Source organism: Coregonus clupeaformis, chromosome 6, assembly GCF_020615455.1.
Source record: "Coregonus clupeaformis isolate EN_2021a chromosome 6, ASM2061545v1, whole genome shotgun sequence".
In the NCBI taxonomy this organism is placed as follows: domain Eukaryota; kingdom Metazoa; phylum Chordata; class Actinopteri; order Salmoniformes; family Salmonidae; genus Coregonus; species Coregonus clupeaformis.
In genome coordinates this window covers 52,153,836-52,171,695 of record NC_059197.1, presented here as the reverse complement: position 1 = coordinate 52,171,695, position 17,860 = coordinate 52,153,836, and the positions used below count along the sequence as shown (strand labels likewise).

Below are 17,860 nucleotides of genomic sequence, written 5' to 3'. Positions count from 1 at the left end.
TCTCTCCTCATTGCAATATTAAAACGACATACACTGTCAATATCCCAACAAGGTGTCTAATAAACCAGCCTCATTTAAAACCCAGCTCTGAGCATTTCTGTGTCATCAACACCAGTTGTGATAAGGGTAGCTCATTAATACAAAGTACAACAGATACAAAACTCATTGTACCCGTTTTCATCTAGGTTAAAGACCATTTTAGGGGAAACAACCATTCAGCAATGAATGTATTAAAATCCAGAAATGGTTAGTGATAGCCTTCAGATTGTCTGAGCCTTCAGTCTTTATAGTGCATACTCTGTACCCAGCTGTCCTCTCCTGTCTGTCACTCCTCAGCTGAAAATGTAAATCTCCCCAATCTCTCAATCTTCATCTCTTGACATGACCCACATTCCTCCAAGGCGCTCATTAACATGAATACAATGGGTCTCTCCTCTACCCCCACGTGTCAAGAAGAAAGAGAAGCAGAGCTTACAGGCACAGATCTTCCTGCAGACCAGTTTCCTCAGCATGTCGACAGACGGTCCACTCCAGACCCCCTCCTCACTCCTCACAGTCTCCACAGGTCTCCCAGCTAGCTCCCACGCTGCAGGCAGCTAGCAGTAACAGCTACACGCTCTCCTCCCTGACGCGTGAGCACCCGTGGCTCAGGCTATGGCTGCCCTCCTGCTACACAGTTGACACACTCTCCCAGTAACACACAAGCGCTTGCTGTGCTGTGATGCTAGGTGTCCCCCCTACTGAGCACAGTGAGCCGGCCCGTAGAGCAGTGATGACAGAGAGAGCAGATGGACAGCTCCACCTCCCACAGGGGGGAGAGGAGCCAAGGACACACCCTCTCTATCACCATGATATGCCACCAGGCCTGGGAGTGGGAGGAGCCAGACAGAAACTGATGAGCCATGAATTCAATCTTAACAGGTCAGTGAGCCTAGCGCCATCACTGGAGAGTGATGAGAGAGACAAGGTGGAATTTACTCTATCTACAGGCAGTTGGTTATTCTCTGTCTTCAAGATTATTTTCCTTAACAGATGTGGAATTTGTCAGCACAGACAGCAGAGCAAAATGGAGGGAAATTCGCAGCTAAAGGATGAGCTGCATGCAAATGTTGGCTTCGAAGCAAGCAGAGAGGGTTCAGGTTCAGATTGCAGTGTTTGCATTGTAAATAAAGACTGAGTTTTTTCTGGATCAAAATGGGCCTTAGTCGGTGGGCATAGCCATGGGAGTGGCCAAGGGTGTGGTCACAGTCTGAAAAATATAGAAGCTGTTTTAAAGCTAATTTCCTGCAATTCTACAAATTTTGCATTGACTTACAGTGGCTTGCGAAAGTATTCACCCCCCTTAGCATTTTTTCTATTTTGTTGCCTTATAACCTGGAATTAAAATTTATTTTTGGGGGGGGTTGTATCATTTGGTTTACACAACATGCCTACCACTTTGAAGATGCTAAATATTTTGTTTTGTGAAACAAACAAGAAATAAGACAAAAAAAACTGAAAACTTGAGCGTGCATAACTATTCACCCACCCCAAAGTCAATACTTTGTAGAGCCACCTTTTGCAGCAATTACAGCTGCAAGTCTCTTGGGGTATGTCTCTATAAGCTTGGCACATCTAGCCACTGGGATCTTTGCCCATCCTTCAAGGCAAAACTGCTCCAGCTCCTTCAAGTTGGATTGGTTCCGCTGGTGTACAGCAATCTTTAAGTCATACCACAGATTCTCAGTTGGATTGAGGTCTGGGCTTTGACTAGGCCATTCCAAGACATTTAAATGTTTCCCCTTAAACCACTCAAGTGTTGCTTTAGCAGTATGCTTAGGGTCATTGTCCTGCTGGAAGGTGAACCTCCGTCCCAGTCTCAAATCTCTGGAAACAGGTTTCCCTCAAGAATTTCCCTGTATTTAGCACCATCCATCATTCCTTCAATTCTGATCAGTTTTCCAGTCCCTGCCGATGAAAAACATTACATTTTAGTGATTTAGCAGACGCTCTTATCCAGAGCGACTTACAGTTAGTGAGTGCATATATTTTCATACTGGCCCCCCGTGGGAAACGAACCCATAACCCTGGCGTTGCAAGCGCCATGCTCTACCAACTGAGCTACAGGGGATCCCCACAGCATGATGCTGCCACCACCATGTTTCACTGTGGGGATGGTGTTCTCGGGGTGATGAGAGGTGTTGGCTTTGCGCCAGACATTTTTCTTGATGGCCAAAAAGCTCAATTTTAGTCTCATCATTAAAATGCAAATCAATTTATAACATTTTTGACATGCGTTTTTCTGGATTTTGTTGTTGTTATTCTGTCTCTCACTGTTCAAATAAACCTACCATTAAAATTATAGACTGATCATTTCTTTGTCAGCGGGCAAACGTACAAAATCAACAGGGGATCAAATACTTTTTTCCCCTCACTGTACTTTATATCTGGTTTTAGTCGTTGAAGTTTACACTGAAAACGTTTTTATTTTTTTACTGTTTTGACATAGGTGGCCGAAGAAACCCTTAGGCGGCCCGCACAATACTTTTCTATGCAGATAAAATCATGGACTCTTTGTGAGCAAGGGCAGTACAACTGGTCTGAATGCAAAACATCCTGTTTGGTTAAAGCTACGAAGAAAATCAAATCCAATTTTATTCGTCACAAGCGCCGAATACAACAGTGAAATGCTTACTTACAAGCCCTTAACCAACAATGCAGTTTTAAGAAAGAATACAAAAATAAAATTCACACTAAAAAATACAATATAAAATAATACGAAATAAAAGTAACAAATAATTAAAGAGCAGCAGTAAAAATAACAATAGCGAGGCTATATACAGGGGGTACCGGTACTGAGGTAATTGAGGTAATATGTACATGTAGGTAGAGTTATTAAAGTGACTATTCATAGATAATAAACAGAGAGTAGCAGCAGCATAAAAGAGGGGGGGCAATGCAAATAGTCTGGGTAGCCATTTGATTACATGTTCAGGACATAGACAACAGTGTTTGCATAGACAATGTTAGACACATAACCTATGGATCCATGAGTGCATCCTAAAAGAAAACAACAAAATCAGCAATGAATCATAAGCACATGAGACCTACTTTATAATGCAGTAATAATCTCCTGCAAACCAGACGTTCACTATTTAATCCACTAGATGGCAGTGCACCCTGATAAATGCACCAGTTGTTGTCTGAGAACAGAGCAACAACAGCTTCAACCTGCAAGTGATACTGTGGAATTCAACCTACAGTACCTCTGAGGAGAACACTCCATTATTCTCTACAGTACCTGAGGACACCAACTATCAACACACAGCTTGCTCTTCCTCTCCACCATCCGATACCTTGAGCACAAACCAGCCATTCTCTCACAGAGAAACTTTCTCACCGGGGAACGAGCTACTCAAGCACTTGACAACATAGGAGCAGCACAATTCAACAGCCCTATTCGTTTCAAATATTAATGCAATTTCTGCAAGAAAAAAACATACATTTCAGCAGTAATTTCTCACAATCAACTAGACAAATAGGAGTGAAAAGCCAAGCCAGCATCAAAACAATCCTGAATGAATGAATGTTGCACATAACCAATCCCATGCCTACAGGCACTCTCTTCACTCTAGTTAGATCTTCATAATTATGAAAGAAAAGCAATGTAAATTAAAATGTCATTAGAAAAATAAAGTTAGTGTGGAAGAGGTGAACAAATTGTTGCTGGCCATTAATAATGAGAAACCACCTGGTATTGACAATTTAGATGGAAAGCTACTGAGGATAGTAGCGGAATATGTTGCAGCTCCTATTTCTCATATCTGAGCTTGGAGAAACATTTTTTCCCTCAAACCTGGAGGGAAGCTAAAGTCATTCCGCTTCCCAAGAATGGTTAACCACCCTTTTCTGGTTCTAACAGCAGACCAATTTCAGTGCAGCTTTTGATATTATTGACCATCATCTGTTAGCGGAAAAACGTATGTGTTATGGCTTTACACCCTCAGCTTTTGATCAATGATATGGCAATCTATCTAATAGAACACAGAGGGTTTTCTTCAATGGGAGCCTCTCTAATCTAATACATGTAAACTGTGGAATTCCGCAAGGGAGCTGTCTTGGCCTGTTACTGTTTTCTATTTTTACTAATGATTTACCACTAGCCTTAAACAAGCTAGTGAAATCACTGCAACTCTAAACAAAGAGTTGAAGTTAGATTCAGAATGGTTGGCCAGCAATAAACCAGTCCTGAATATATCGAAGACTAAGAGCATAGTATTTCAGAACAAATCATTCCTTAAGCTCTAGATCAGGGGTCTCCAACCTTTTCTAACATGAGAGCTACTTTTAAAAAATGAAACGTCACGAGCTACACATTCTTTTCTAGCTTTCAAATAGGAACATTCTTTTCTTTTCCACTCCCCTGCAACTCTTCCCTGTTCCTTACTGTACAAGAGAAAGTAGCGCACTGTTTTCTGTCAATATGCCCATGGGGCAGCGCACAATTGGCCCAGCGTCGTCCAGGGTAGGGGAGGGAATGGCCGGCAGGGATGTAGCTCAGTTGGTAGAGCATGGCGTTTGCAATGCCAGGGTTGTGGGTTCAATTCCCACGGGGGGCCAGTATGAAAAATTAATAAAAATAATAATAATGTATGCACTCACTAACTGTAAGTCACTCTGGATAAGAGCGTCTGCTAAATGACTAAAATGTCAATGTAAATGTAAAATAATGGTTATTAAGCCACTCTTAAGGGGGGCTCTATAAAATATGTGATTTTATTTTTCCTGGTTTTAGATTTCTTTTAGGTTTTTCACTCTCAAAAATAAAATAGTTCATAGAGAAACAATGGAATTGGATGTTCTGAGTCAATGTCAATAGTTAAATCCAGTGGTGGAAAAGGTACCCAATTGTCATACTTGAGTAAAAGTAAAAGATACCTTAATAGAAAATGACTCAAGTAAAAGTGAAAGTCACCCAGTAAAATACTACTTGAGTAAAAGTCTAAAAGTATTTAGTTTTAAATATACTTAAGTAAGTATCAAAAGTAAATGTAATCGCTAACATGTACTTAAGTATCAAAAGTACAAGTATAAATCATTTCAAATTCCTTATATTTTAAGCAGACGGTACCATTTTCTTATTTTTTTTTAATTGATGGATAGCCAGGGGCAGACTCCAACATTTAGACATCATTTACAAACAAAGCATGTGTATTTAATGAGTCCACCAGATCAGAGGCAGTAGGGTGTAGGGATGACCAGGGTAAGTGTTCTGTTGATAAGTGCGTTTTTTGGACCATTTTCCTGTGCTGCTAAGCATTCAAAATGTAACGAGTACTTTTGGGTGTCAGGGAAAATGTATGGAGTAAAAAGTACAATATTTTCTTAAGGAATGTAGTGAAGTAAAAGCAAAAGTTGAAAAAATATAAATAATAAATATACCCCAAAAAAACTACTTAAGTAGTACTTTAAAGTATTTTTACTTAAGTACTTTACACCACTGGTTACATCACATCAGAATACAATTGTTTTTAGGTCTGGAAGAAAACTAACAAATATATCTTTTTGAGTAATTCCCTTTAATTGCATATCTAGTGAGTGAGGAATATGCCAGTCTAGTTATGGTTCTGCACTGCTGCTTCTCATTTCATGGAAACGTTTGAAAATAACAAATAATAGATACAAATGATATACTTCCTCATGATATACTTCTGCCAGGTAAGCCTACTTTGCAGTTAACATTTAATTGAGATGGTTTTGGGGAAAGTATTTCTGTCAACCCACAAAATGGTCATCACATCAACTGGCTACACACGGTGATAGACAAACGCACGCACCACACAGACAGGTGGGCAATATTGCTGGAAATTAATTGGCCGATAGTGTGTTAAGTTTGGCTTTTTAAGCCAATAGTGGATAACCAGGAATGGGATAAATGTCAATGTTGCGTTGATTAGATAGTAGCTGGGAGCTTGCGGTGTCTGATACTTGTGAGATTTGTTTATGACAGTTTGCAGTGGAACACGTGAAAATTGCATGTACTTTCAGAATTGTTTGGCAAGCTACTCATAATCGGCCTGTTGGAGACCGCTGCTCTAGACCTAAGCTGGATCTGGTTATGAAAGATGTGGTTATAGAACAAGTTGAGGAAACTAATCTTCTTGGTGTCACTTTAGACTGTAACCTGTCAGGACTAGGTTACCACAACTGATCAAAGAAGTCCTGCAGGCTCAATTTGATCTTATCGTGACTTCTGCCCGGTAATATGGTCAGGTGCTGCAAAGAAAGACATAACGCTACAGCTGGCCCAAAACAGAGCAGCACGTCTTATCCAGCAATGTTCCAAGAGCGCTAATGTCAACAGCATGTTGACATTTCCTGGCTCATAGTAGAGAAGAAATTGTCTGTATCACTTCTCGTTTTTTGTTACTCCAAACGGTCTATTCAATCAACTAACATACAGCTCTGACAGACATTCATACTCCACAAGGCATACAACTAAAGGTCTTTCCTTAGTCCCTAAAGCCAAAAAAACAAATTCAAGGCAATTCACAGTAATATATAGAGCCATAATACTGTAGCTTGGAACTCCCTGCCATCTCAAATCACTCAAGCAAGCAGCAAAAGTAGCTTTAAAAAACTAATAAAACAGCAAACCACAGCGCCTCTGACCTAAATAGCTGTAGCATCTCCCTTGCAAGCACATTTGGTGTTTGGGTTAAAGTTAAAAGCTAGGATGTGCCCTTAGTATCAAGATATCAGTGCCTGCTCAGAGAAAGCATTTGTAAGCAAAGCCTCAGTAGAGTAAGAACATACTGCTCCATATAATATGATAGTCTGGTCAGTTTACTGATGTCAGTCAGTAGAGCAAAGTTTTATGAAAGTGTATTCTTATTTTGTGTGTGACTGGTGGATGCTGCTGGGTGTGAGTGTGATGCGGGAATGAAAATAGATATGCAAAACAAGTTTATGAGAACTGGAGGAAACTCCATATCAAGGGGACTTTATTAAAATAAGTCCAAAGGCCACAAACTATACCTTAGCTAAGCCTTTACGGGCGGTAGACTGTAACACGGCAATTGTTTGGTTTAGTTAATTTCTATGCACTAGACATGATAATCCCATCTGATGATAATGACTGTCACGAATTCAGCCGAGGCTGCCCCTCCTCCTTGCTCGGGCAGGTTTCAGCGTTCGTCATCACCGGCTTACTAGCCACTACCGCTCCATTTATCATCACTCCATTTGTCTTGTCTTGTCAATCACACACACCTGGTACTCATTCCCTCATTAGTCTGTGTATAAGTGTTCCCTCTGCCCCCTTGTCCTTTGTGAGTGATTGTTCATTGTGAGAGTGAGTAGCTCGGTTGTATGTAGCCAAGGTGGATTTTCCCTTGTGCTAGTTTTGTTTTGATGCTTGCTGCGCTTTATTCATGTACACTGAATAAACTCTGGATTTCTGTGTTTTACCTCCTGCGCCTGACTCCGTCATTCACACCTCATCACAGAATCACTCACCCTCTATGGAGTCAGCAGGAGAGGAGCGCATGCCTGGAATAGTGGCAAGGGTCCAGGAACATTCCACTATGCTGGCCAGCTTGGGGGAAGCGATGGATCGGGTTCTTCAGGTCGTCCAACGCCTGGGGAGAAGAGGAACCGATCCTTCGAGACCAGCTGGCCAACCGGATCCAGCCACCTACATCACAGCATCCGGAGGGATCCAGATATCTCGACCACGGGCGTTCGATGGGACGCCGGCTCTATGTCAGGGATTCCTTCTCCAACTGGAGCTGTACTGCTCCAGTGTCGCGGTGCCCCAGGCGCCAGCAGGTGTCCGTCCTCATTTCCTGCCTCTCGGGGAAAGCCCTGGAGTGGGCCAACGCGGTTTGGAGAGAAGGAGGAGCCGCGTTGGTGGACTACAGGGAGTTTGCCCGCCTATTTCGATCACCCGCCCGAGGGTCGAGAGGCGGGTGAGCAGCTGGTCCACTTGAGGCAGGGGACAAGGACAGTACAGGAGTTCGTGCTGGAGTTCCGGATTCTGGCAGCAGGATCCGGGTGGAACGAGTGGGCCCTGATCAACCAGTTCCGGTGCCATCTACGGGAGGACGTCCGACGGGAGCTAGCGTGCCGTGACACCAGTTTGTCTTTTACCGAAATGGTGGACATGGACATTCGTCTGGATAACCTGCTGGCAACCAGAGGACGTCCTGGAGGAGGTCTGCCCGTTCCCGCCCCAACCAACGCGGATCCAGAGCTCATGGAGCTGGGTGGTACCGCACACCGAGAGAGCAGAAGACGACAGCGCCAGTGCCAATCGGATGGCACGAAGGGACATTCCACCACACGTTGTCGTCAGCGCTCTTTTGGGTCAAGAGGTGGCCGCAGGGCACTCTCGCATCACCCCAGGTATTGAGCACCCACACTTGTTCAGAGCCCTCTGCTGTGCACTGTACCATACCCATATACTTCCCTGATTACATGAGAGTTCCCAAGTGTAAGGCGCTAGTAGATTCAGGCGCAGCTGGGAACTTTATGGATAAAACTTTTGCACGCCGCCAGGGCATTTCATTAGTTCCCCTATCCATTCCACGCCCCATCAGAGCACTTGATAGTCGACCATTAGGGTCCGGGTTGATAAAGGAAGTCACAGTACCAGTCACCATGATCACACAGGAGACGCATTGTGAGCAGGTCACTTTTTCCATCATTGAGTCTCCTGCTTTCCCTGTGGTGTTAGGTATTCCGTGGCTAGCACTCCACAACCCCACTTTCTCATGGCCGCACAGGGTGGTCGTGAGAGTGTCAGGGTAGGTGTCTGGGTGTTTCCGTTGGTGCAACCACGGTGGAAAGTCCAGACGGTGCCTCCACCGTGCGCATTCCCCCCAAATACCATGATCTGGCACAAGTTTTCTCCAAGAATAAAGCAACTAAATTGCCACCTCATCGGGCAGGGGATTGCGCAATAAACCTTTGGGTAGACGCTGTACCTCCCAGGTATAATATGTATCCCCTGTCGCAGGCAGAGACGTACGTCCCCGAGTCCCTGCACCAGGGGTACATACGTCCCTCCACTTCACCCGCCTCCTCAAGTTTATTTTTTGTGAAGAAGAAAGACGGCGGTCTGCGCCCGTGCATTGACTATCGACCACTGAACAGGGAGACGATTAGATTTAGTTATCCTCTCCCCCTCATTCCGTCAGTGGTTGAGTCATTGCATGGAGCGCGCTTCTTCACTAAATTAGATCTCAGGAGTGCGTACAACCTGGTGCGTATCCGAGAGGGAGATGAGTGGAAGACAGCATTCAGCACAACCACAGGGCATTATGAATACCTGGTGATGCCCTATGGTTTGATGAATGCTCCCTCAGTCTTCCAGTCCTTTGTGAACGAGGTGTTTCGGGTCATGCTTGGTCGCGGTGTAGTGGTCTACATCGATGACATCTTGGTGTATTCCGCTAAGCGCGCCGAGCATGTGTCCCTGGTTCGCAAAGTACTGGCCCGACTGTTGGAAAATGACCTTTATGCCAAGGCAGAGAAGTTTGTTTTCCAGCAGTCCGTCTCCTTCCTCGGATACCGAATTACCACCTCAGGTGTGGAGATGGAGGGAGATTGCATTTCAGCCGTGCGTAATTGGCCGACTCCAACCACGGTAAAGGAGGTGCAGCGCTTCCTTGGCTTCGCCAACTATTATCTGAGGTTTAACCGGGGCTTTGGCAAGGTCGCAGCTCCCATTACATCTCTGTTGAAGGGTGGGCCGTCCCTGCTCCGCTGGTCTGCTGAGGCTGACAGGGCCTTCAGTAACCTGAGGGAACTGTTCACCTCGGCCCCGGTACTGGCCCACCCCGATCCATCACTACCGTTCGTAGTGGAGGTGGATGCGTCCGAGGTTGGGATGGGAGCAGTCCTGTCTCAACGCTCGGGCACGCCACCCAAGCTCCGCCCCTGTGCGTTCTTCTCAAAGAAGCTCAGCCCGGCGGAGCAGAACTACGGCGTTGGTGATCGGGAGCTGTGACGTGAGGGTGTATGTTTCCTCCTGCTCAGTGTGCGCCCAGAGTAAGGCACCTAGGCAGCCTCTCTCTCAAGGGAACACCACCATCCTGGTCATTGTGGACCACTTTTTGAAGGCCTGCCGCCTCCTTCCTCTGCCCGGTCTCCCACGGCTCTGCAAACTGCGGAGGCCCTGGTTACACGTCTTCCGGCACTACGGGGTACCAGAGGATATAGTGTCTGACCGAGGTCCCCATTTCACGTCAAAAGTCTGGAAGGCGTTCATGGAACGTCTGGGAGTCTCGGTCAGCCTGACCTCTGGGTCCCACCCTGAGAGTAATGGGCAGGTGGAACGGGTAAATCAGGATGTGGGTAGGCTCCTGAGGTCCTATTGCCAGGACCGGCCGGGGGAGTGGTCAGTGTTCCTGCCATGGGCAGAATATGCCCAGAACTCTCTCCGCCACTCCTCTATGAACCTAACGCCATTTCAGTGTGTTTTAGGTTATCAACCGGTTCTGGCACCGTGGCACCAGAGCCAGACCGAAGCTCCTGCGGTGGATGACTGGTTTTGGCGCGCGGAGGAGACGTGGAACACTGCCCATGTTCACCTCCAACGCCAACGCTGACCATCACCGCAGTGAGGCCCCCGTCTTTGTACCGGGGAACGGGTCTGGCTATTGACCCGGAATCTACCCCTCCGCCTGCCCTGCCGGAAGCTGAGCCCACGGTTTGTAGGGCCGTTCAAAGTCCTGAGGAGAATCAACGAGGTCACATATAGGTTATTACTCCCCCCTGATTACCGTATTAACCTAGTTTCATGTGTCTCTCCTCAGGCCGGTGGTGGCTGGTCCGCTCCAGGAGTCTGAGGTGCGGGAGGTCCCTACACCTCCTTTGGACATCGAGGGGGCGCCGGCGTACTCTGTCCGTTCCATACTGGATTCGAGGCGCCGGGTGGGGGGCCTTCAGTACCTCGTGGAGTGGGAAGGGTACGGTCCGGAGGAACGGTGCTGGGTCCCAGTGAGGGATATCCTCGATCCCTCTCTGTTGAGGGACTTCCATCGTCGCCATCCGACTCGCCCTGCTCCGCGTCCTCCTGGCCGTTGTCGGCGTGCTGCTGGAGCTGCGCGTCAAGGGGGGGATACTGTCACTAATTCAGCCGAGGCTGCCCCTCCTCCTTGCTCAGGCAGGTTTCGGCATTCATCGTCACCGGCTTACTAGCCACTACCGCTCCATTTATCATCACTCCATTTGTCTTGTCTTGTCTTGTCAATCACACACACCTGCTACTCATTCCCTCATTAGTCTGTGTATAAGTGTTCCCTCTGCCCCCTTGTCCTTTGTGAGTGATTGTTCATTGTGAGAGTGAGTAGCTTGGTTGAGCTACTCTTTCCTTGTATGTAGCCAAGGTGGATTTTCCCTTGTGCTAGTTTCGTTTTGATGCTTGCTGCGCTTTATTCATGTACACTGAATAAACTCTGGATTTCTGTGTTTTACCTCCTGCGCCTGACTCCGTCATTCACACCTCATCACAATGACGACTCTGTTCAATATATTTAGCGGAGTGATGGATCTCTAAAAAGTCCACCTATGTAGCTAAAGTGAATGATTCAATTGTAACTTTAGCTGGAGAAAACTCCAAAGCGGTTGCTGAGGTGAAGGATTAAATTGAAGCCTTTAACAGGGAGGAAACTCCATCTGTAGCTCATTTATGAGCTGAATGGCAGTTGCTGGGGTGAAAACTGTGGTTGAAGCCTTAGCTGGAGGAATTGTAGCATTTCCATTGTCGTTTGCAGTGCACTTGCATTTCAGTAGAATCTATGAATCACATTATTATTATGAATAGTATTGATTTCAAAATGGGAGAACCAAGGACACGGGTGGTTCCTAATGTTGTGAGATTCTCACTAGTCTTTGCAGAACAACTGGTTCTGAGAGATTAGGATCAGGACCTACAATTGTAACAGTAAGCAACTGTAACAAAAGGCTAAGGCATAAGAATATGAAAGTGTGTATTCTTATTTTAAATGTATGTACTTCATGTCTTAATTCTTTGTATTATAATGTATTTATTTATTTTAATTTATTTAGTTCTGTACCTGTCTATTCATGTTATGTAACATGTTGTTTTCTGTAGTTCAGCTGTAATTGTCCATTAATGTTCTGTATTATGTCATGTTTTATGTGGACCCCAGCAAGAGTAGCTGCAGCTTTGGCTGTAGCTAATTGGGGGGCCTAATAAAATACAAAAAATACGAAATACTATGAAAGCCCTAGCTAGCTGTAACCCTACCCTACTGACAGAAGGCACCTCTGCCAGTCATTCAGTGCCCCCTATTCATAATTTGTGCGTCAGAAGTGCACTAGGCAGAGGGCTATTCACAGAGCACAGTTGGCACCTTAATTGACTGGCTACTGGCAAGGAAATGATGAGGAAGTAGACAAAAGTAACATTTAGTCCTCTGCTCTTTCTTCTGACCAAAACATTTGTCCAAGTATGAGCTAAACAAACCAGGGCTAATTTGCCTTGTATCTAGCATCTTAGTATAATGTTTCACCAATGTCAAACACAGTAACATAAACAGCCCAAACTATTTCCTTTATAAGAAATGAAAGAAAGAGAAACATCCTGTATGAAATCTCCTGCAGTTCTCACCAAAAACACCACTCCCTTTCATTTACCTACGGAGGCCACCTGTAAACACCATAGGCTAATCCCAATGAGAACACGACTATAGCTAATCTACCCATGCAGTAGCTATAAAAGGCCTTTGTAAAGAGAAAAGAGATCCATACCTTCTCCTGTGGTCATAGCAGGGCTGTTGATTCCACACACTAACAGACCTAAGTAACAGTGAGCAACAAGGACAAACACTGCCGTATGTCTGTCTCTTCTCTATTGTCTCTACCTACCGTACTCCAGGCTACTCCTTCCCCTCCCCTCTAGCTAGGTCTTGTGACTGCACGGATGACAAAATGCCTGCAGCAGAGTCCCTTGTGTTGCTGCCTCTTCCTAGCCTCTCTGGCTCTCCCTTTACCTTCGCCAGCCCCAGATCTAGTATTCATTAGGGCCAAGTGTTTCTCATTGGACAAATTCAGATGCAGTACCTCCCTGTTTCAATCGGGTTGGTACCAAATGAATAGGACACAGGATTCCTGGGCAGAGAGAGAGGTCCTTTCCACTTGCCTGGACTGTTGACATTCATGAGCTGTCAGCTGCACAGGAGAGGCAGGCCTTTGAAGTATCTGGTGTTGTAGAGAGGCCAGGCCAAGACATTGCCTTTATGCCTGGTTAACCTTCGAGCCGCACAGGGGGAAAAACTGTGTTGACAGCAAAGGGTTTTCCCCTTTCTTTGGCCCACAAGGTGAACAGGAAACACCAATGAGATGTCGGTCAATGACGTCAATGATGCATTACCACAAAATAACTAGCATGACACCTTGCTTTGGCCAATTTGCTTAGGTTTGATATGAAGTCATTCAGTGTACTAAATGAAAGTAGAGATTACAGCAGCTCTAGTCTAATCTCTACAGGGTGAACTCTTGTGATGAAAGTGAAGCCTCATGACCACAGCAATTATACCCTTTATGTCCCAGACTTAAGAGGCCTGAGGAAAGTCAAATGATACGGCCGCAGCAACAAAGAGACACAATCTCCGATATCAGTCGGTCCTGGTTCAATACCGCTGCTTCAGGGTAAGGCACTACTCTGTGTGCAGAATACCAAGAACATGTCCAATAGAGAGCAGCTGAAAGGAGAATCTGACCCCCTGCCTGCAGCCCTGCATTGCTGCAGAGAGACTGCTCAATGCATACTAACTGTTCTCTTCTGAAAGAGCCTGGACACGGAACAGGTTTCTCTGTTGTTGGTTTTCTGTCCAGCTCTAAGTGGTCTGAGCCCAGGGTCTGTATCCACAAAGTGTCTCAGAGTAGGAGTGCTGATCTAGGATCAGGTCCCCACCTGTACATACATCTTGTCTTAATTTGACCAGTTTCTCACAGCAGGAAAATAATCCTGCAGCAATAGGAAATGTCAATTATTATGTGCATTATAATTAATAGAAATGTTTGTAGGGGTTGATACATTTTTCGTTAGGGCAAATTACAAACTTTAGAAGCTGCATTTCGTGCTGGGCAGGAAATTTCTCTGCGACAACAGTGATCAAATTAGGATAGCAGCTCTGTATAATTTCATGCATTATGATCTAAAAGCCAAAACGGATCCTAGATCAGCAATCATACTCTGAGATGCTTTATGGATATGGGCACAGCTTGGATGAGACCCCCCTCAACTCCATAAGCATAGTCCTAATCCCAGTGCACTGCTTGCACTACACCAGAACATATCAATATGACAACGCTCAATGGAAAGGGATGAATGTTTCCATGTGGTGTTGGACAGTTGGAAAGTACAACAGTGAGAGCAAAGGAAGTACTGTGCTTACCTGAGACAGGGGACAGAATCATGTTCCCCGATCTTTGAACTTCATCAAATTTACTGAAAATGACATTCAACCTGGAAAGAGAAAGACAGAATATTGTTTTAAGGGCATTTTCATACAATTATGACAAGGCGCAAGCCTAAAAGCGGACAGGCAGGCTCCCTGGAGATACCAGAGAACTGGGTCATGGTGATTGCACTTCAACAGAAAGCCTTGATATCAGAAATATAACAGAGGGTGAAGGTACCGTGACTGTGGCAGTCCCTTTTTCCCCAAGTCCATCCGCACCCTCTCCCCGACGTGTCTGTAGATCTCAACAAGACAGTTCATGGCCCCATCTCGCACCTGCGTGTCAGGAAATAAAACAGGACACGGCTTCACTCATCCGTCTGCACACTAACCAACGACATAATCGTTTGTCTGGATTGAACACAAAATTATATGTAAAAAATCTAGAAATTCTCTCTTATTGACTGTAATAGTCAATATAGTTGTGCTATTTGAAACGGACAAATATGGCTTGCACTATATCAGTACAGGAAGAGAGGTCCATGGACACAGCTTCCTGTTCCCGACAGGAAGTGCAGAAGTGCTGTTGAAGTGCGTGATGACAGAAGAGAGCAAAGCCTTTTGAAAGTGTACAAAACAAGCTAATTGCAAGGAATAAACAGACTAGAGATATCAGGAAAGTACTGAAGTCTGATAAGTTCACATGGAATCTGTAACACTGTTGGTCAACCACCAGAGAGTTCTGAAACACCAATAATGCTGTTGTCAACCTCAGTGACAGCTGAAATCAAGTTTAACACTACAATGTATACTGAACAAAAATATAAACGCAACATGTAAAGTGTTGGTCCCATGTTTCATGAGCTGAAATAAAATATCCCAGAATTGTTCCATTCACACAAAAAGCCTATTGCTCTCAAATTGTGTGCACACATTTGCTTACATCCCTTAGTAAAAATGTATTATTTGCCAAGATAACCCATCCACTTGACATGTGTTGCATCTCAAGAAGCTGATTAAACAGAATGATCATTACACAGGTGCACCTTGTGCTGGGGACAATAATAGGGCCACTCTAAAATGTGCAGTTTTGTCACACAATACAATGCCACAGATGTCTCAAGTTTTGAGGGAGCGTGCAATTGGCATGCTGACTGCAGGAATGTCCAATTTAATGTTAATTTCTCTACCATAACGTCATTTTAGAGAATTTGTCAGTACATCAAATCGGCCTCACAACTGCAGCCCAGGACCTCCACATCTGGCTTCTTCACCAGCGGGATCGTCTGAGACCAGCCACCCGGACAGCTGATGAAACTGAGGAGTATCTGTCTGTAATAAAGCCCTTTTGTGGGGAAAAACTAATTCTGATTGGCTGGGCCTGGCTCCCCAGTGGGTGGGCCTGGCGTCCAAGTGGGTGGCCCTATGCCCTCCCATGGATGCGCCCCTGTCCAGTCATGTGACTAATTAATTTATTTCAAATGACTGATTTCCTCATATGAACTGTAACTCAGTCAATTTTTTGAAATTGTTGCATGTTGCATTTATATTTTTGTTCAGTATAGTTTAATAGCCTAAGCACCAATTTTTTGCTTCAAAAAATAATGTAACTATACCTGGCTTGTAGGGTCTCCTAAAAGATTACATATGTGGGGGACAATTTTGCTGAGGGTCAAGCCTTGAGCTCCATATCTGTAAGGGGGAAAAAAATCATTATTTTTTTAAAAGCACAAAGAATGTGTATGACAAAACAGATGAAATAGTACGTTTTAACCCTTCCTGGCTATTATGAACTTACACATTTAACGTGGCGATAAGGCAAATGCAGACACTCTCTCTGGTCCTGTTGTTCTTGTGTTTGAATCCTCCTAACATTCGATCCCATACATACTGCAAATAAATAAAAGAAAACAAATGTATTGTTGTCCGTTTTTTATATTTAAACGTTTATTTCCGATACTAACAGGTAGGTGAGTCTACAGTACATGCTGACATTACCTGTGGGTTAGCAGCTTGATCCATGATCTTTAGTAGAAGAGCTTGGTCCTGGTCTCTGACTTGGTCCTTTGAGTCGCCTAGTCGATCTATCAAACTCGGCAAAACTAATGGGAGGAAGAAGGCAAGGACAAAGATATGAATTATGTGACAAAAAAAATATGAATCAAAAATATTTGTTATAATGCATACAATTGCCAGGGATAGCTTACCAGTTCCAATCTGTGTCCTAAACCGTTCCTGAAGTCTTGTTACTAAAGCTGACAGTATGTCCATTCCCAACAAAGCCACCTAAGAATAAAGATCAAAAGATAAACATTTTAGTATATATTTTTTTATATATAACATAGGCTATTCAACAAAAGCATAAATGTTAGAGACATTGAGAGAGAAGAATGCATAACATCATAAAAATAAGCCTTTGAAATACAAGTTCAGGTTGCAAAGGATTGTGGGTAATGTGATACATCTTGGTTTTGTTCCCTTTATAAAATGTTAAAAGCAAAAGGAAGCCCTCAAACACAAATAATATATATTGTAACAACCTACTGATGCTGCTGTAGGACTACTGTAGAAAATAAAATACTAACCATGTCGGAAAACAACTTTGAGATGTGATAAGGGTTTGGCTGGCACTAAGGAAGGTATCTTTCCTTGTCTTGGGGTGGCATGGGACACTCAATGAACGTGTAGTGAGAGTATCCCTGCTAACGCCATAATCAACACATTCGCATCACCTGAGCTTCTTGCTCGGGCTATGGTGCAATTTTTGGAACCCCAGGGTTTATATTTGTAGAGAGAGAACAATTTCTCAACAGTTTCCTGCTGCCTAATGTCACCTAGTGGAGAAGTTCACATTGCACGTACAAAATAATTGTTGGTTGTAAATACAAATTCATAATTGCTGCATATCAAAAATGTGTCTGAGTAAATAGCTTTAATTTAAAAACATTTAAAACAAGGTGCTGAAGACTATTCAGAAGTGACAGAACACAAACACACACCATTTGAGAACAGGTTGTCCGTCAACAGCTGTGTAGAGCTGTGAGCCTGCTGCAGTGCCCCCTCCCTCCCTCTGAAAGTCCTGCAGTGTTTGACTAGGCCTGCCTTCCTTTCCTTCTTTATCAACAGCTTTCAACCTACTCCCATCTGATGCTGAAACAAAAACACAGCATTTCCGGCGCTGAATGCTAAAAACTAACTGGTCTTTACTAGCAGAGCGATGACAGAAGCTAGCAAAATGAGAAAATAAACTAAATCCTGATCATTCTTCACGTAGGGGGTTAGCCTATTCATTGATTCTTAGCCATTCATATCTGGTGTTCTCCTCCCCTCTACTTGTGGGGGCCAGCCCAGGTAGACAGACTGGGTCTTATCTGGGGTAGCCTAATGATAGTTGGTAAAATAAGCTCAACACTATTGCCGTGGGAGTCCATGTCCCCATTACTGTA

At 44.4% G+C, this 17,860-nt stretch overlaps 1 protein-coding gene and 1 non-coding gene across 23 annotated transcripts in view; one reads left to right on the top strand and one right to left on the bottom strand.

Moving 5' to 3' along the window:
• Nucleotides 1-17,860, bottom strand: part of LOC121530687 (CLIP-associating protein 1-B-like) — a 43,245-nt gene that overhangs the window by 22,580 nt on the left and 2,805 nt on the right. For 19 of the 22 annotated variants that reach the window (XM_045220879.1, XM_045220886.1, XM_045220883.1 and 16 more), the window contains exons 3-8: nucleotides 16,622-16,700; nucleotides 16,413-16,516; nucleotides 16,213-16,304; nucleotides 16,031-16,106; nucleotides 14,653-14,750; nucleotides 14,409-14,479 (exon numbers count right to left, since the gene is read on the bottom strand). In XM_045220879.1, the coding sequence (XP_045076814.1) occupies nucleotides 14,409-14,479; nucleotides 14,653-14,750; nucleotides 16,031-16,106; nucleotides 16,213-16,304; nucleotides 16,413-16,516; nucleotides 16,622-16,700 (520 nt within the window). Of the gene's footprint in view, nucleotides 1-475; nucleotides 818-12,759; nucleotides 12,857-12,876; nucleotides 12,952-14,408; nucleotides 14,480-14,652; nucleotides 14,751-16,030; nucleotides 16,107-16,212; nucleotides 16,305-16,412; nucleotides 16,517-16,621; nucleotides 16,701-17,860 lie in introns of those variants that run through there. The other 3 variants (XM_045220897.1, XM_045220896.1, XM_045220895.1) reach the window with 3 other exon arrangements.
• On the top strand, nucleotides 17,057-17,186 carry LOC121531000. Its single transcript, XR_005994087.1, has one exon. It is a non-coding gene; the product is annotated as a U4atac minor spliceosomal RNA (small nuclear RNA).